At 35.5% G+C, this 20371-nt stretch overlaps 1 protein-coding gene across 2 annotated transcripts; it reads right to left on the reverse strand.

Annotated features, from left to right (window-relative positions):
• Positions 1–4048: 4048 nt before the first annotated feature.
• LOC103710830 (ENTH/ANTH/VHS superfamily protein) lies at positions 4049–19858 on the reverse strand. 2 transcript variants are annotated; one of them, XM_008796732.6, is made up of 16 exons: positions 19516–19858; positions 18669–18800; positions 18503–18572; positions 14561–14658; positions 12075–12216; positions 11892–11992; positions 11180–11263; positions 10999–11049; positions 10825–10890; positions 10683–10748; positions 7079–7156; positions 6888–6965; positions 5493–5642; positions 5276–5351; positions 5070–5191; positions 4049–4838 (listed from the first exon to the last, which is right to left on the reverse strand). In XM_008796732.6, exons 2-16 carry the CDS (start codon positions 18765–18767, stop codon positions 4476–4478), a joined length of 1644 nt encoding a protein of 547 aa, XP_008794954.1. In that variant the 5' UTR covers positions 18768–18800; positions 19516–19858; the 3' UTR covers positions 4049–4475. The 2 variants fall into 2 exon arrangements, with proteins under 2 accessions (XP_008794954.1, XP_088571279.1); XM_088715153.2 differs by lacking the exons at positions 6888–6965; positions 7079–7156.
• Positions 19859–20371: the final 513 nt, after the last annotated feature.

The raw sequence follows: 20371 nt of genomic DNA on the forward strand, positions 1-20371 counted from the left end.
ATATATACTCTTAATTAGTTTTAAAATATTGAAGTATATTAAATTTAAATTAATTATAAATGTCTAGATCAGTAAAATGCTTTTTGATGACTTATAAATGTTGAGTTGTTGTTTGTTTGTTGAGGAGAGAATTTCATAAAAACAATATGATTTATTCTATAAGAGTTGATATTAACATAAAATCATGCGGCATGATAATATTAATCTTTTTTTATCACCTTCTTTAACTAAGAATAGAGTTATCTTTGTTGAATTTTGATCATTTTTTACTAAATTTTTTTAAGCATATACCCTTCTAAATATACGAAATTGTATTAATATCCTTACAAATTTGCTATTTATATATATACCCTTATAATATTTTCTTTTTGCATATCTATCCTTGAGGGTGTTCCAATCATTTTAAATTTAAACCTTTTACTTTTTAATGTCGTTGAATGGTATGGATACACACACACACACACATATATATATATATATGCAAAATAAGTATTTTTTGAGGGTATATATGCAAATAGCAACTTTATGAAGTTATTCATATAATTACATATATTTAGGAGGGTATATATGCAAAAAAAAAATATTTATAATTGTACAACACGATTCCAAAATTTTATGGGCTGAATAACAATGAAATGGATGGTAATGTATGTCTAAATCAAAAGTGAGAGAAAGACAATCAAAATATTTAGAGAAGCAAATAAGTGCCGCTACATAAATTTTCTCCCAATACAATTACATTCTATAATAATAGCCATCCCATACCATAATAATATATTACATAGTTATCATCCGATGCCATAATATATACTACATAACAAAGGGTAGCATTCTATGATAGCTGGAGAGGTCCAATTGGGCTTAGTCCCAAGCTGTGGGAGAAAGGGTCGGAACTCGGTCGGTATTGCAGCTAAAAAGATACGTAATAATTATGGGAAAATTATAAAGAAAAATTTTCAATCGCACCCGCTCCGATTTACTTACCACCAGTATTTGTGGGTCCCACAACGTGTCGTCCTCAAATGTCAAAAAGGGTGGAACGTGAGTGGACGACAAGCAGGCGTATATATATAAAGATAGACGCCCCATGAACCGAGTTTACGAAGACCGAGTTTTCAAGGCATTGTTGTGGCATGTGGGGCACTGATAGTGCGGGTTCCACGTGGCCAGTTGTGGGGTGTTGAGATGGTGGTGGTGGGAAGTGGGTGTACAAAGTGAGTGTCGTTTACGGTTATTTGTAAAGAAAGTGCTGTCCTCTTCACAGTGAGCCCGTGCTCTCCTTTCTGGAAGTTATTCCGGTCGTTTGTCTCTGAAGTGAACTCGCCGCGACGCTACGTGGGCTCCGTGAGAGGTGCCCTGTTCCTTTGGAACAAAAATCCTCTGTTCTTGCATCAGGAAATAGGGTACAGGATACACTTGTTATTTTGTCATAATTCCTCCAGTGCTTATCTCGAAGAAGAAAGTCCAAAATCAAATCAAAATAAAGATTTTTCTTACTAACGAGATCCGTCAATTTTGTGACTTGAAAAAAAAAAAAACTAGATGATGCACAATACACAGTATATAGCCAAATGATATATATTTAACAAAATAGTCATTCAGCATCTTAACACATACTTCTAGATAAATCTATATATAGTTTTTAGAATGGTGTTTATCAATATACACTACATAGCTAGATGATATGCACTTATCAAAATAATCATTTAACGCCCTAAGATACATCTTTATATAAATTGGTATGTAGTTTCAGAACATGATGTTCATCAATATATAGTATATAGCTAAGTGATATACATTCGTCAGTTTCCTGATATATACCTAAGCTTTTTGATCGTGGAAAAGAGAGGAATTTGGAGAAGAAGAAAATTACTCAGAAAAGGGAAGGAATGCCTCATGGAGGAAAGAGAGGATTGACAAGAAAGAGAATGGATAGAGAGAAACATGATAAGAAAGAAGTGAGGATGTAGACAGATGGCCTCTTTTTATATGCCATTTATTTTATTTATTTATTTATTTTAAGTCATGGGATTAACTTAGTAGTAGAAGTCTCATCCTGATTTTTTAGGTTTCTACTTTCAGATGGGTGCGGGAGAAAACCTAGCAAAATAGGAATCCCACCCCATAACATATCCTCTTGCGCGCACAAAAGAATTTTTGTGTCTATTTGTAGCGGTAAACCATCCACCATGGCACAAAAATTAATAACCAAAAATAAATAAAACTAGTTAAACAGAAGTTCAATATTTTTATTCTTTTGTGAGAAGGCTTTCAACATTTTAGGCGCTATAAGTCTCTGATTAAGGTTACCAAATGGAAACCAGCGATATGGACTGATATCGCCCTCAGCCCGGTCAAGCTTCTTTCCATAATTAAAAAAAGATTTCCCATGCAAAGTATACTTACGTGCACCTGATTATGATTGGTCTCCAATTCAGCTAAACTAAATTTCAATCTAGTATGCACTTTTCATTTATCAATTATATGATGAACAATAAACTAACCACTTCCCACGGATGTACTTAAACTTCAACATGAATTAAAAGATTATACATAAGCAATTGAGATCTATTAGTTGCAATGTTGCATTGCCCCATGACCATAATTGTTAGTGAACTTACTCAAGCAGGAACTACTAACCATTTTGCTCATTGGCCATTTTTGGTTTCTCAATTGAGAAAGCCGACGACAATCCAACTTTTAGGTTGCTCGCCAATGCTGACTGATGTGTTTGTAACAGCTAGGGGGTGTTTCTGCATCTGTTTACATGCATTTTCAAACTCTGTTTTCTTAGTCTGATTGTGGCTTCAATATGCAGTCATCCAAGGGTTTACAGTAATGCAAGTTTGTCATTCAAGAAGCCATATAGAAAGCTGAGTTGCTAGCAGCTGACACAGAAATGACGTTTGATTTTAGATGAGCCATCGAGTTTCTTGAAATCACTGTAACTTTCCACTTTGACTGAAGCTCCATTTGAGAAAGTTTTTAGAGAGCCAAAAAAACACTTTTGAATAAAAAAAGGATATTTGGTAAAAATTACGGAAAGCTGTTTTAACTTTTTCATAAAGCTAAAAATAACTTTTTAGAAGAAGCTCCATTTTGAAGCTTTCTGAAAAAACTGTTTTGAGCTTTGTTGGAAAGCTATTTTTTTACCAAAATACCCATAATAAAATAATAATTACATACTTTGTCTCTTTATAAACCTAAAAATCTGCTAGAGCCCAAAAAATCCTAGCCGTGGATCAAACTCCCTTCCGTGCAAGAAAGGTATTCTTGTTTCTTATTATTGTATTATACTATAAATATAATATTATATTACATTATATCATAATACATTGATATTTTTTGTTAAATAATTTAATATTATTTTAAATAATTATGCTATAGGATACAATATTATATTACTATATTATAATAATATTATATTATATTACAGTAATATTATACTATATTATATATTTATGTATTAATATATGTTATATTTTATTATGCTTTGTTGTATAGTACTATACAATGTCCTTTATGATAATTTTGTCGTACAAAAATACTTTCACAGTTTGTTTACCATATGTACCACAACACTTTAAAAATGTAATTACTAAATAGCAAACAGCTTTTTATAAAAATTCTACTTCAGAAAGCTCTACTTCCGAAAGCTCTACTGCCAATAACTCTTCTAAATAGAGCCTGAATCAATACTAGGGCTGAACATAAACCAAGCCTGAAGCCTACACTATATTCATTATTAGTGAGGCTTCGAGCCGAGCTTATTTACAATATAATATTTTTTATGTCCAAGCTCGGCCGTACTGGTTTACTCGCATGTTTAAAAAAAGAAAAAAGTTGATGAAATTTTACCTAAGTCAGATCACCTTTGGCAAGCACGCTGTACAACCAACACAAACAAACATCAAATTCCTGCATTCTTTAAACAGACTTCAGCATGAAAATTGCAATGCATAGCAAATTTATGGCATTCACATGCAACAATTAAGACCATTTTTTGTAGTGCTAGTTGCATCAGGATAAATCAATAAGATTCCTCCTCTAATGAAAATCTAAAAGTTCCATTCAACATCAAATAGAAGTACAGACTATAATCTCTATTTTACATGCTTTAATACAGAGTGAAGCTAACAAGAATGAATGATTTGTAAACATATCAAAGTTCCTCTTTCTTTTTTCCCCTCCATTCTAGGTACATAGGGGAGGCAAGCCTAAAGAACAAAGTTCCTCCGCAATTGCAGATTAAACATCACGAAATTCACGCAAATCTCATGAACTTATTAGAAACTATGTTCACAAATAATCAAATCTCAAGCCAACGCTTTAACTGCACATACATGGCATATGATACACTCCCATGAAGAATTAAACCACCATTATCAACCAATAAACACCTGTTGCCCTTCCAGTCCACATTGTAGGAACTCAGCTTTCCTCACATCTTGGAATGACAATTCTTTACTTTCCATCTAGATAAAGCCTGTGTACATATTTGATGCCTGAAGAGGCTTACTTGAGCCATACGAATGAACACCAACCGTTGCATATGGATTACCAAGTGGGTTTAAAGGGACCTGGTGTTGCTGTTGACCCATCATCATCATCTGTTGCTGCAGCATGAAAGCCTGCTGTTGCTGGGCCATGGCTGCCATCTGCACAGAATGAGGCGCAGCAATTGCATTCGAGGCATAGAATGGATCATGAACCACTGGTTGCATAACAGGGCCAGCCATAGGTGTTGTCTCCCAGGGGTTGTAGCTTGTGTTCTGGTTTGCTCGTCTATCTGCGTCAGCATATAAGCTGTCTAAGGTGAGCCTGTCAAGCCCACCAGCCTGCCAGCAAATTGATACATAAATGGTCTCAGAGAAAGAAATCAACAAAAAAAAGAAGGCATGTAAATGATTCACTTGTAGAGTCCCAACTTCCAAGGGAACTATCTGTCTATTGGTGTAAAAGGTGAATTTCTCAAAGAATTGAGCATCCAGGACAGAGATAACTCTCACAAATACGGGTGCAGTTTTTTCCTAAAAAAAAATGCATGCAGTTTTGAAGCAAAATATTACCAATTGACTTGAAGCCACAGCACTTTCATTTGAGCTGGGCGTTGTGATAAGTGCCAATTCCCAGCCAGTAGTTCCATTCTCTGAACTAAGACTACCAGAAGGGGCAGCTGCAGGCACGGTATCTGCAATAGTTAACCATACAAATTCAGTAACAGATTCTCACAATGGAGAAATAAAAATAGCTAAATATTGGGTAAGCAATTTACCAACAGGAACGATGGCTAGTGCCAAAGCATTTTGTTTTTCAAGTTCAGAGGTATCTGGGCTGGTATCATTTAATCCCTAAAAAGCACAAGTTATATTATTGGTTAGACATGAAATTATCAATTAAAAGACATACAGAAACAAGGTGAATCGCCAGTTTTTCTTTCGAGAAAAGGAAAGAAAGGGATGAAACTTTATATATCTAAGTTGATTTATTACCAGCAAATCTGTTTGCTCAGACACAGGGGCTTCAACTTTAACTGGTTCCAGAGGTGGGGGAGGTGGAGAAGGTGCTTCTTCCACTTCTGGGGTTTTCTTGTCTTCTATTGCCAGCACAACCTTTGGAGTGGCATTTTTCTCATCTGTTACCTGAGAAAAAGTAAATATTTATATTAGCTGGAAAATTTCAGTCAATATGATCCAAACGGGTAAAAACAAGATAATACTTGAATAATGAAAATATGATTATTTGCTAGAATGTGCCATAGTTCAAATGAAAGCTAGATATGTGGATAAACCAGACTTACAAAACACTAAGATCATGACAATGGATGCTAAAGGTAATCTCCTCTTGTCCAGGTAATGTTTCAAGTGGTCCAAGCATTGCTATTTTTCCTTGGAATGAGAAAGAGTACAACCTTGACATAAGACCGGATTGGATAGGATCAAAGTTATATATAACTTAGTTGACTGGTTTTCACAACAACCAGAACAAAGTTTACTTACGGCAGCAAAAGCACACTTCCCCTTTTTTGTTAATTTTAACTCAAATAACAAAACATATTTTAGGTCTCAGTACCAATTGTAGCCCAGCAATAAAACCATTACAAACTATAAGCAACAAGCTGCCAGATATATGCCACAAGCTCACATCAGATATCCTAATAATAGTCATATAAAGAATGGTAACAAATAGGTTATGATTTCCAGCCGATCCAGTGATGCTGAAGAATGGGAGTATTTGAATATCAAAGATTCATTACTGGGATACCTTAGAAGAAAATGGTTGCCCATTCGAGTAGGCTATGGAAGAAAAGAGAAGAACTCCACATTTCACAAGCTCTAGAACTCCAGCAATTACGCCAAACACATTAACTTCAATAATTATGCATGCCGGACTGCAATATTGGCAGCCTGACTTGAAAAATAAAGAAGGAAACCCCATCCTCTATAAAGCTTAACACATGCTAAACACCCAAGACAGGCCTACAAGGGCAAGCTCCCAACATGGCTAGTTTCATGACCCAAGCAATAAAATTCCACACAAGAATTTGGACAAGGACTAGTGAGATCTACAATTCAAAGTGCAAAGAATTTCACAGATTCAGATCAAAGCTTCAACGACCAAGGTCTAGAGGACCGAGAAACAGCATAGACTCTTAAGTCCAGCCCTGGTCCTTCTTGTCATCATAAGATACCCCACTTTCTCCTAAATGATCTTTGAATCAAAGTTGGAGACAGGTTTTTTCAACATTTTAACATGCTTTTCATTCTTCCTATAGAAATATAAAGATATCTGAGTAAGTATTCTGGCAGAAGATAACATGTGCCTTTACAACAATAAGCTAGGCCAAAAATCAAAAAATGTATAAGACAACCAAGAGAACTTAAAACCTGATCTTTGCGAACTGTTGATGCTCGTGGGGCATCTCTTACATATTCCTCCATGGTTGTGAGAAATGATGCAGGGGGCTGCATTATTATATATTAAATAGTTTAAAATTTCATGATCTGGCAGCAAGAAGGCAATATCATTCCCAAGAAGGAAAAATATTAGAAGAAACTGGAGCCATAAAAATGAAAACCTGTTCAATTTTTATAAATCTGTCACGTCCAATATCAATGCTTTTGCATACTTCATAGAATTCAGACAGTCTCTCTGCCTGCAAACAAATAGGTAACTTAAGGAAAAGGCAATCAAAAGTCTATGTACATGTAGTTTTCATATTCACAATATAGATGTCTTAAGCTCCTTTTAATCTTGATTTTGGCATAAACAGCATTACGTAGAAGGGAATAAGAAATGCAATCCAGACAACCTAGAGTAGAAAAAAAAAGGGTAGAATATATGTCCAGTTATAGTTTATGGAAAATTTCTCTTTTTGTTTACTCTTCATAATAAATGTGGGCCTTGTTATGGTTGGGTGGAAAGGCTCCTTTCGAGTGTTTAGCTATATGCTCAACAGAGTTTCAGACAAAGTTTAAGTTTTGGCCAAGATCAATTTAAAACTGACTGAAATTTTCAGGCAGCTTCAGTTGGTTCAGCTAGTTTCAACTGGTTTTGGCTGATTTTAGCTAGTTTTAGCCAAAACTAACTGATATAGATTTTATTCTCCTTTCATTCTTTTTGTTTGAATTTCTTACTAGTCATAAAACATTATGGAAGGATTTAAATCCCAATATTGGGGCCCATCCTGGTCTAGGGCCTGCCCAATATGGTACCAGGATGGGGTAGGATGGACCAAAACAACCATTAAAAATGAAAACAAAGAGAAAAAAACCAAAAATAAATTATATAGATTAGTGCCCTGGGATACCAAGCTGTCCCAAGCATTGGGATGCACAATCCCAGTCCATCCAGCCATGAAAAATCAAGACGGCTTGGTCTGAAGGAACGTGGGGTCCCAAATGCATCCTAGGACCTGGTCTGTCTCCAATCCAATACAGTAGCATCAAGATGGACTAGGATGGATCAAGTTCTTAATACTGACCATTGCAAGTTTTTATGGGCTCTGTTTTTCCTGCTGAGATGTTTCTCTTTTTACGAGAATAAAAGTGAAATATTAAAAAATCATAAAATTAAAAAAAAAGTCATTTACTCAATTTAAATGGATCTTACTCTTGCTTAGTTCGGGTACTAAAATGAAAAGACTGGTATATGCACAGTTGGGTTAGTAAAATGGTGGTTTTTCTTGCTTAGATGGGTACTTAAATAAAATAGAATAAAATATGCTTAGATGAGTTTTACTTACTTAGATAGGTTATTAATTTTATCCTCTCATGGTATTAATAGGTATATGCAAGTAATACTATATTCTTGTGTTTTTATCTTGCTAGTCTATGCTTAATTGAGTAATATTTGGTATTTGCACTCAAAAAGATAGTACACTATTGTAATCTACTTAATGCATTAATTTAAACTGTTCAATTTCATTATAATACTACCAGACAAAACAAACTATTTTACTAAATAACTTAAAAGGCAACAAAATGATGTGGAATAATATGAGTTGATTTTTTTTCTTTATTTCAGATTTTTCTAACATTTTTTATCAAAACTGAAAGTCTACGAAGGGGACCAAAACTTAAAACCTTGGTTTCAGCCACAAAAGGTTGAATTGTATTTTATTTATTTTATTTTCTGTGCATGCTGGAGGGAGGTTCAAGTAGCCAGCCCTTTTTGATGTGGGCTTATATTTTAATTGGTTATTTTCTTTCTTCTTTTTCCCTCTTTGTATAAGCTATGGACCCGCAAGGGTCAAAAAGGTAGATCAAAAAGGTAGACCAAAAACTAAAAACCCTAAAACCCTAGTGTGGTCCCGACCGGTCCCTCATAGCTCCTAGGAAGCAGACCACATTTGGTCCCAAAAGAAAACAACCAATCGTGCAACAAGAAAGAAGATCTAAAGCACGATCAGACAGAACAGTGGAACCCACAAATCCATCACCGTCCCAACAAGAATCTGTTTTGTCCTCATCCATTCTGTCACCATCTTTCCCCGTTCCGAGACTCATACCTTTTTGCACGTTATCCACCCGAACAGTGTCGACAGGAAGAAAGGTAGATTTTCAGTTTTTAGAGAGGGAAGGGTTCCACATTGGGACGAATCTAAAAGAAAGGAAGAAGACGGAAATAGAAATTTTTGAAATTTTTGAAACGTTATATGGAATGGGGGGCGACTCTTGACTAAGTGAATAACGTTCTGGAAGAAAATTATTTCGGAACAACGGGGGCCGACTCATTTGTTCTCTGAGTCGACTCAAGTAAAGCAGGGGTCGACTCCCGACTTGGGTGAGCCGTCCCTTCTCCCTGAGACAGAGTTGTATCAGATCTCTGGTTGATTCAACCTCTCCCCCTCACTTCATGAGTCGACTCCTCATTATCATGAGTCGTCTCCTCATCACCATGAGTCGTCTCCTCATCAGTTAAGAACTAAAATTTTCAAATTAAGATCAGCTGAATATGATTTAATCAATGAAAGCAATCGAAATTAATTTTGTAAAAATTCAATCAAACAATGTTTGTACTACAATTTTAATCAAATGGGTCACAAATACATAGTTCTCCTCTTATTTCATTAAATCTCTCTTCACTTAAAGGTTTGGTGAAAATGTCAGCAATTTATCTTTCAGTGTTACCAAATTCAATTATGATATTTTCGTTTTGAACATGATTCCTTATGAAATGATGTCGTATTTCTATGTGTTTGGATCTTGAGTATTGGATTGGATTCTTAGTCAAGTTTATGGCACTTGTATTATCACATCTTATGAAAATTTTATTTAGTTTAATGCCATAATCCTCAAGTTATTGTTTGATCCATAAGATTTGAGCACAACAACCTCCACAGCCTCAGCTGTTGACAGTGCAACCGAATTTTGTTTTTTGCTAAACCAAGAAATTAAATTAGCTCCAAGAAATTGACAAGTTCCACTTGTACTTTTTCTGTCTAATCTACAACCAGCAAAATCAACATCTGAATAGCCAATCAAGTTAATTGTAGAGTCCTTAGAGTACCATAGGCCTAAATTTTGTGTGCCTAATAAATATCTCATGATTCTTTTAACAGCAATTAAGTGTGATTCTTTAGGATTTGATTGATATCTTGCACATAAGCAAATACTGAACATTATGTCTAGCCTAGTAGCTGTAAGATAAAGTAGAGATCCTATCATGCTTCTATACAGCTTTAAAGTAATAGATTTACCTAGCTCATCTTTGTCAATCTTACAAGATGGGGTCATAGGCGTATCTATAGGCTTTGTATATTCCATGCCAAACTTTTTTAAGATTTCTCTTGTATACTTACTTTGGTTAATGAAGATATCCTCTCTTGTTTGCTTAATTTGGACTCCGAGAAAGAAGGTTAGTTCACCCATCATACTCTAAGGTTACCCATAGTTATTACTATATTATTATCATTATTATATTATATATTTTTTATTATCATTTTGTCATACTAAAAGCATTTTATCAGTTTGGTTACCAAACAGATATTAAAGTTCCGTAGCACTTTAGAAATATAGTTATCAAACAGCAAGCAGCTTTTTGTTAAAAGCTCCCCAAGCAAAAGCTCTACTTCCAAAAGCTCTGCTACCAACATCAATCCCAAACATAGCCTAAATTGGCGTCTAATAATGAAGATTATAAATATATGTATCAGCAAAACCAAAATATTTAAGAATTACCTGTTGACCTGATCTTCTGTATATGTCAAGTGCCCTAACAGCATTATGGCGCTGCATCTCAAAAAACTGCCACAATACCAGTTACAAACAGACTTAAAAAGCAATAAATCTTTTATAGTCATAAGCACTAAACTTACAATACCTTGTCAACCAAATTGATTGTACCATCACTGATGGCATTATAAATCTTAAAACTTTCTCCAGCAACCTAGTAATTACAAATCAAACAAAGTTATGGAACACAGACATCCCCAGAAAATTATTTTAAACATAAACAAAGATACAGAACCAGAAAATTATGTAAAAAATTCCTTACCATTGAAAGTGCAAGATGAATTACAATATTATATGTTGCCGCTCCTTGTGGCTGCACAAAGTTTTGGCAATGAATATTTCTTATAAAATATCAAAACCAACACTCAAAACTTCATTTATCTAGGCTTAGATTTCAAAATAAAATTAGAAGAATGTAGGTTAAAAGGCAAAGTGTGGCTTACTTGGCAACCAAGCAGGCGAAAGAGAAGTTGCTGTAGTGCTGGCAATTGTTCCAGCAACTCAGCTGTCTCAAGATCGCGAATTCTCTGCAGACATTATACTGTTACTAAAAATGAATAATAAATGCTTGAAGTCTATGAAATATGGCTTGAAATGAGATGCTTTTCTATTGATGATGGTTTGGGGGGGGGGGGGGAGGGGGGAGGGGGAGGGGGAGGACCAATTGCGACATGCATATATAGCCTAGTCGCAGAGATATGACTAGAGTTTTAATAGCCATATAACAAATTATGAAACAGGAATCATAACCGACAGAGGAAGAATTTCAATTTTAAGACAAAGATAAACCACAAAAAAATCCAAAGATATTGTTACATGTTTAAGCTTGAACATACATATAGATGCATATGTGTGTGTGTATATACACACACACACACATACAGATTTGCAATTCGCAGGCACTGAAGATTTGCAATTTACAGTTGAGATGCCAAAATAAATCCATGCCATGCATGAATCAGATTCAAATCTTGACCATACAAATCCCTTGCAAGAAGGTGTTTAGGCGCTCATAACACCAAACAACTAAAATATGCAGATATTCCAATCCATTCATGATGATTTACAAGAATAATCCTTCCAATACACATCAAAAACATTTACTCATGCACAAAATTGAAAGGAAAAAGAGGAAGCTTTAAAAAAGTCACACACCGGGGGATCTGTTTCGACATCGTACTTGAGCACTCGAAAACATTCAAGCCTCTCCTCTAAATATAAAGCATAGGTCCGCACCCATGTAGAATAATCCCATGCTGAACACCAGAAAATAACAAAAATCATGGAAAACCATGTTTTCTCCATTAAAATTCGTAGTTTAGCTGAAGTACAACATACCATTTGCACTAGAGTCATCCTTAAAATGAGCCAAGTTGAGCATATGACTTCTGCTTCTTCCATAATTGATGAGCTCTTCACGGAATGTGGGGTCCACTTCCCTTAAAGAACGATGTATAACAATTAATGTTTTCAATGCAACCTGAGGAGAAATTAATAATGCATCAGCAACCTTCTGAATTTCGAAAATGTGACCAATGCCTGTATTGCTAAGATAAATAGATATGAGACATCCAACAGAGTCATCAAGAAATCAGAGTATCTAATTTTAACAATTGATTAGTAAGCTAAATGCACATAAATGATGCATCAAGATTCTACTATTAGTAAGCAAAATAACTGAACTTTTCAAGGAAATGATTAGTCCAGAGTCCAGACCATATAACCTACAGAAAGAACTTATTCTGCTCTCACACCCTTCCTTGAATACTTTGGAAATGCAAGAATAAAAAATGTCTAAAGAACCAAGCTCAAAAGGGAATATGTTTTTCGTTAACTTCTATGAGTGGTTATGTGCCATAACTCATGATCTTAAAGTTCATTAGTTACTCTAGAAAGAATTAACTCTTTTAGCACAGCTTTTTCAGAATCCTAGAAATGAAGGACAAAGAAGAATTGCCCAGGAGACAGATGTAGCATGGAGAAAAATGTCATCACTACGTGTATATGTTTATTGAATAGATTGGTCAGAACCTTGAAGTTCCATGCACTTTTATTATAGGTTAGCTCTCAGTTCATGAATCTTTTAACACTAACATCTACCATCCTCTCTGCTAGACTACCCATGATATAATTCTGGCAGTTTTTCCAAATGTACAATATTGAATATACAACCTTAGTCTTTTTAAATGTAAGAAATAAAAGTTTGGTTTTGGTTTCAGCTGTGCCATAAGTTTTGAATCTTGTTTTAGAAGAATAACAGAAGAAAAGAAAATATTATAAAACTAAAAGAAAAATAACACTAACATAATAGGTGTGTTTAAAGCATGGTTCACCACCCATCCTAGGCATACTGTACTGTACCTGTAGCAAAGTGATACTTGGTACAAGAGCCATAGCTTATGTCGGTAATACATATTGACCCATACCAACACTGTACCAAAACCATACCGGTATGGGTACTGAAACTGCATACTGCAGACATTAGTTTAAATGTACTTCATTTTTTCAGAACATCTACGTATATTAATATTACAGTTTCAATGGCCTAAGACCTGTTAGATTTGTTAAAAGCTAAAAGAAAAATACAAAAAATTAGGAAAAAAAATAGAAGAAACATTACAACAACAATGCAAGTTTTTTTATATATAAAGTTCAAATGCTATTTTAAAATTGTATTCTTTCATTTGGTCAGAATCTTATATGCCACTACTTGAATTTACATCAAGATAACCTTTAACTGTTTTCCTTTATAAAAGATCCAGTCATATATAAATTTCAGTTACTTCTTAAGACTTCATCCAATGTAAACAAATCCTTCGAAGGAAATTCGTGAAGGTTCCAGGGGTCAGTTCAGGTTGGTTCTGGCCATCATTGATCATTCTGGTTAAGACATTTTGATTTTGGTGAAAAGATCAAGCATTGGTTAGAAACCAGCAAATTATTGACACTACACCAATAAATGCAGGCTACCAGATATGTCTCTATATATAACATTACATAAAATTCAAAAAAAAGAGGCTCATTCTTGTTTTAAAGTATTCAGTTTTAAGGTGAAGAACTTCATTAAAAACAAGAACAAGTTCAACCATTGAAATGGGATAAACAAGAAAAAACTAATCTAGTACTCATGCATCAGTAGTCAATGTGCGTTCCTACGACCACCAACTTAAAAAGGGTATTTGTCAAGCTATTTGCACAACTGATATAGCACATGGGAATTCTGCTCTATATTAGAGCACCATTTTTGACTTCAAACCATCTAGTCATTTCCCTGCAGCTATAGAAAAATGTTTCATCAATTGAAATATAGAGATATAGGGCTTTATAAGGAAAGTTGTGCCAGGACAAGACTACATCTTCTGTGACAGAAAAGAAAGCTAAAAGCACAAATTCCCAAATAACAGTGTAAATATGTCTTGTTCAATATAAAAATTACCTATAGAATCTTCCTTTCTGAAAACTTTCATGGGGTATTCTAACTAATAGGTATAAGAACATACTATATGTGATAATGTAATGCAAGAATTACAATTTCAAGGTTTTACAGCAATTCAGAGAGGCTACTGAGCATGCTTCATGAGTAAAATTTGTCATTAAACGTTGTTGTTTATCAAGAAAAAGCATACTTTTCTTGACTAATTTCAGAGTATTCTAGCCCTTGCATCGGTAGATAAAATCAGGTACAGTAAAAATTAAACCAATGACCAGAGCTGTTGTCTGGCACTGAATATATCCCAGAAGATACATCAACACAAAAACTATCTATTCACACTCCGAGCAAGAAAATAAATGCATATAAGGTGAGAAAAAGTTCGAATATATACCGCCCAATTGTGTGTCTTTGCAAGACGCCTGGCAAGAGCATGAATGCAGTAAGCAACATCAGCCCGAGGTCTTGCAGCTGAAATGGCATAAAAAATAGCTGCAAACCCATAAAATAAGTACTGTATTGAGTAGAGGTCATGATGATTGTTTAAAAAATATTATACAACACAAACTAAAAATTCAGATGAAAGCAAAAAAAATATTAGATTTAGATGTAGGATTAGGAAAAGATATTCAAGATGAAGCTGTTGAGAAAGCATAGTTCAAAGAACATGTTTCCCACTATGTTGACACGATTTAGATAAACCAAGACAGCATTAACCTACGTAACAGCTTTACATAATTGGAAAACCCAAATGTTTAGATTCATACTCAGAAGAACACTGCATTTGATTTCTAAATGTAAACTCAGCATTGGCATCAATTGTTGCCATGAGCAATCTGATATGATGAGTTCTCAATACTAGATTACACAAAAACATTCGTACTATAAAAATCCAAGAGAAAACTTTGTAACAATGTTGGGAGATTCTTATACAAGATTATAAAAATTAAAATGCAAAAAAGAAGGAAAAAATTTAAAAAAAAAACATCAATTGGCAAAAAAGCATGAGAAACAATTGGAAAAGCCTTAAGAATCAACACATTAAACTTTAACAATTGGAAAAGCCTTAAGAATCAACACATTAAACTTTGTTACAAAAAGTTGTTGCAAACATGAATTGGTGTTCAATGAGGGGTTGCAATATAGAGCGTTTAAGGGTAACAAATGCATTGATCCAAGAGGATCACCAAACTCATTATGGACCAGTTGGCCACTTTGAATAGGTCTGGATAGGATAAGGGAGCAACATCTGCAATTCCAGGGCACAACTTTTTTGCACACAGTTCCATTTTTAATGATCTTTATTGGGATTTCTAATATTTTTCAGAGAACTACAACATGGAAATCCGCCAATAAGCCTATTGGGCTCTGGAGAACCCCACCCAATTCAAGGACATTTAGGGCTCCAAAATGCTCAGTCAAACTCTTCTTGCTATTTATAGTAAATATTGATTGAAGGGTAACTCATAATTCGTGAAGGATCAAGCAACGTGACAATAGACAAAGTTGATCTAGGAGTCGATATCTAGCCTCTTACTGATTTTGAATTTTTCTATTTTTTCTATTTTTGAAAAATCAAACATCTTTAGCTTAGGGGTGCAAATGCGTCGGATCAGGTCATGAGTGACCCCTACCCAACCCGGTTCCTTATTCGGATCCTAATTTTGGACCCAGACCCAACCCAATTGAAGGTCGGATCGAGTCGAGTCGGGCCCACTACTACAATTTTTTGGGTTCATGTATAACCCGGACCCAACCCAAAAAATTTAGGTATGTTTCGGATTTAGATCGGGACTAGTTCGAGTCAACCCATCCATAGCTTCAGAACTTGTTTACACCCCCGCGGACCTAAATAATTTTATAGATTCGGATCGGATCGAGTCAGGGTGGGTCGTAGGATTAAAACCCAATATTACCCAAATTTCAAATGGATCGAGTCGGGTCTAAATTCAATAAACGCAGATCCGACCCAAAAAATGGAACAGATCCTATTTTAGAATCTGACTCAGCCCCACGGGTCCTCCAAAACGGGTTGGATCGGATCTAAGTGGGTCGGGTCGGATCATTGATCAACCCGACCCATTTGCAGCCTTACTTTAGCTAGAAGAGGAATCTGACCCAAATTTTGAGAGGCAGACTTCACTAGCATAAATAGAGACCTTGTATGAGAGTTTTGTACCTTCAGAATTGAAAGTAAAAAAGGCAGGAACCCTACTTACCACTTTCCCATATACTTCATTTTGTTTTATTGTTTCCATTATTCTACAAGAGATCCAACTTGAGCAATTTAAAGGAAGAAATTCCTTCTCTCTCCAATCAGATCATGCATAGCCCTTTGATTAGAGTACTTACTACTCTTATATTCATAAGAGTAATGCATCAAGCTTAACATTCCCTATATGCTTAATGAAAAAAATAATGCCCATCATGGCTTTAGTTAGTGAATGATTACTATGAGAAATATTGAACATATAAAGCATGTCATACCTCAAAATGGTCCCAAAAATAAAAGAAAAAAAGACATGCCTAAATAATGAAACCAAGCTATTCCTATCCCATCTTTTTGGAGGTGAACGTCATACATAATGTGGAAATATGAGAGTCGCTATCACAAGAACAAAGAAGATCTAGCATTTTCCAATTAGAGCTTGTATGAGGAATGAAATAGGCACTGATTTATGAATGCTAGATGTATGCCATTGTTCTCAAAACTGATTTGCTGAATGGCATTCCTTATGTTGATAAACAATGAAATGCCTTATGGTAATGTTTGTATCCAACAATATTGCATGGTGTAGACCAACTAAAAAAATGCTCAACAAAGATGAAGCAACCATAATTTGGTTGTGTATGATATTTGGAGAGATCACTATTGGCCACCTATTAATCATAGGAGAGACCGTGTATGGGCAATTGTTCATGGAGATGGCCATCAAATAGGACTCGTTTATAGAATAGCCACTAAAGTAAGTTGAAATTACCACCAAAGACAGTTGCTTATGGAGGAAACCACCTAACCCAAGGGAAGTCATTTACTGCAAATAACCATCCTCCTTACGATATAAGTGGATGAAGAAGTCTGCACGTGGTCTTTATCCTTCTCTTCTTCCCCAACAATAAACACTACATTACGTCACAAACCAGGCTTCTAAGCCTTCAATTATCTTTTCTATTTTCTTTTCTCCAGGGTGAAGGTCCAACCTACTCTGGGGTCTTTGCCCTCTATAGTGGATCTAACCTACTCTAGAGTTTCATGGTGTTCACAAGCATCTTGCCAAGTAAATGTACCTTCATTATTTTATGCTTAATGTTATCTGACATTGTATCTTGTATTCCTTTGAATGGATGAATCCTTTTGTGTTCTTATATGGATGAACATTGCTGGAAATCTTTTCTTCCTGCATTTAATGATATGCGAGATATCATAAAGAGATAAGATACAACGAGACATTTATTGCAGAAGCATGGGAGCAATTAAGTAAGGCACTCTGAGATGATCCAGGTCATTTCATTTCTCATCACTGTATAGAACCATTTAGGTCACTCTCTTCATTGGATGGCAAATTTTAAGTGCACTTCATTAGGCATGGAAAGGAGCCCACATAAGGATCCACCACCCTCCATACCAACCACAACACACACAATTTATAAACAAGCTCCCACGAGGAAATGGTTCATTAAAGGTGAGTCCCACCATGCCAAACTATTTTTGCCTCCAAGAATCTTATATATATTGAAATTTATATTCTAACTGAAAACCAGAGGGGAAAAAATATAGCAGTACAAAAGCTACTTTAGTCAGTAGTGAAGAAGATAAAATTAAATTTTCAAAGAATTATATGGAGAAGACTTCAGAAACATAGAGGATTTCCATGAAGGTGTGTATCAAGAAAGCACCAAAATAATTAAAACTCCGCAGGTGAGCATGGATGGGTTTGGGCAGTACTAAAAAAGGCTAACATTTTAGCAGATCCCTATGTTAGATTTAGTTAAAAATTGATATAGAATGCAACTTCTTCCACACACCAGTTTTCTCCAATCTCCAGGGTCATCAAAAACTGCTGAATACCTTGATGCCCAGGAACATGGCTATTGTTTTGTTCTCCCTGTGGTCTCCAATGTCATGCCCAAGTAGAAATAATGTTCCAACATGAATAAATAAAAGACATAATGTTTGAGGAGATCTAGATATGTTTCTCTGTAAGCACTTGCAATAGAATCCTATATGTAGTCTTATCTGATCAGAAGTATATGTCAAAGTAGCAAAGAAGCCCAAACTCGGAGCTTTACTTGGTTGTCACTGGTGAATAAAGAAACTGAGAGAGATGCCACCCACCTTTAATGTGCTTTTCCTTTGCTGGACGCTCAACATGGTTTGTCGCCTTTACAATCGCAATGTCTAATTCCTGAATATAAAGCACCACAACATGGATCAAGAAAAGAAACAAAATTTAACATGAAATATGCATTAATAGGATCCATTATCTTAAAGATTTTCTCACCTTGTAATCACTGTTCACTTTCGCCAAACTAACTGTGGTCGTGTCCTTGATGGCCCCTAAATATTTCCTCAAGCTCTGTTGTGTTCCCCCTCCAGACATTCTTCTCTCCAAGAAAACAAGTTCCTACACAACCTAAGAGGGCAGCAAGCACAATCAAAGAGCATAATTAGATGCAAAATAATACAAAACTGAAGGATTAAACACATCGCAACAGCAGCCAATTCCCAAAGATTAAAGAAGGGACTCCACTTGACTTTCTAGGACAACTGCAATAAAATTACTCATAAAGAAGGGACATTAGATTCAAGCTTCAAAAACCTGTCTTGATTCATCAAAAGACCCAACTAACGAAACTGAAACATCCAACAAAAAATAGGTGGTAGCTGCTGAACGGTTGCAAAGCAACAATTCGAAGATCCTACCCAACAATAGAACATACAGATTTTTTAAACACATCCCGACGGCATTCAACTCCCACAAGGGAAAGAAATGACCCTTGGCTTCTAAACCTAAACAGCAAACTCAGTCTCAACCATCAAAAATCCAACTAACCAAACAAAAAAAAAAAATTCCATCTTTGAAGGACGATCCAGCTACAAACTATCAAACTATAACAAAAAACAAGGCAAAAAAAACAAATAACTGACAATACAAACATCCTCAGAACCATAAAGCAAACAGATCCACTTCCGATCTAAACTTTTCACTTCACGAATTAAAAATTCGAAGGAAAAACCTAAACTAAAAGCAAAAGCGGGGAACATGTATAGGATACCAATTCGAATCAGGAAAAGAGCAAGCACCTAGAAATTCAAACGAAAATAAAGAAAAAAAATATAAAAATTACCTAATTTGAAGCGAGAAGCAGAGCGAGGAGGATGAGAGAACAGAAGGAAAGAGCCGAGCTCGGAATCGAGAATAGGGAGAAGAAGGAAACAAGGTTAGGTTGGTTGCGACGGTGGCCGAGACTTTTCTAAGTTCTCGAAGGAGGACTTGGGTACAGTGTTCCTCCAAATGGTTACCTTAACCGGAGACTCATGATAGGGACGGAGACGCGCCGTCGCTTTGGAGGTCGGAAAGGAAAGCTATGGCTGTGGGCGGAGCAGCATAAGGGGAGAGGGCGGGGAGGGACAGTGGATGCCATACTTTAATTAATAAAAGGGGAAGGCGGTAAGAATGGAAGCTTAGTCAGCTCTCGCCTCTCTTTTTTAGGTTTCATTCGCCTCCCGCGGCGTTCTAATTTCCGATCTACCCCTGGGGTTAATATAATACTAATAATAATAACTGTTTGTTTGCTACTTTTAGTGTGGGAGGGAAGAACGCATGAGTCAAAAATGGCCACCGACGCCTCGTTTTTTTCTATTTATTTATTTACTTATTTATTTATTTATTTATTTGGCGTCAAATTTTAAAAAAAAAGTAATAGACTTCAACTTTAAATTTCAACCGACCACGAGGGATAGGGAAACAGCTTTTGAGCTGACCTGGCCGATCTCCATGTTGTAACCTTGGTCCAGAAATAATATGACAAACTTTTATATAGAAATGATGGTGTAATTCGTGTGAATTGGTGTAGTATCGGGTCGTTAAATTTTGAAAGATCAAACAAACAATGCATGAGCTCAAGAAAACTTTTGTGTGAATTACTGGGCAAGAAAAGAATAGAGTTTAAAAAGTATAGTCAAACATACCCGAGAAATTCG

This window comes from Phoenix dactylifera, chromosome 2, assembly GCF_051530095.1.
Source record: "Phoenix dactylifera cultivar Ajwa chromosome 2, Ajwa_hap1_PhDact_Kaust_v1.1, whole genome shotgun sequence".
In the NCBI taxonomy this organism is placed as follows: domain Eukaryota; kingdom Viridiplantae; phylum Streptophyta; class Magnoliopsida; order Arecales; family Arecaceae; genus Phoenix; species Phoenix dactylifera.

Bases quoted from the DNA above. Each gene is read 5' to 3' on its own strand.
- LOC103710830 (XM_008796732.6), bottom strand. From the start codon at position 18,767: ATGTCTGGAGGGGGAACACAACAGAGCTTGAGGAAATATTTAGGGGCC. The intron at 11,264-11,891 runs GTGTGTGACTTT...TAATGTCTGCAG, and splicing joins ATGTCGAAACAGATCCCCCG to AGAATTCGCGATCTTGAGAC. The intron at 5,352-5,492 runs GTAATAAATCAA...TGTGCTTTTTAG, and splicing joins CTGAGCAAACAGATTTGCTG to GGATTAAATGATACCAGCCC.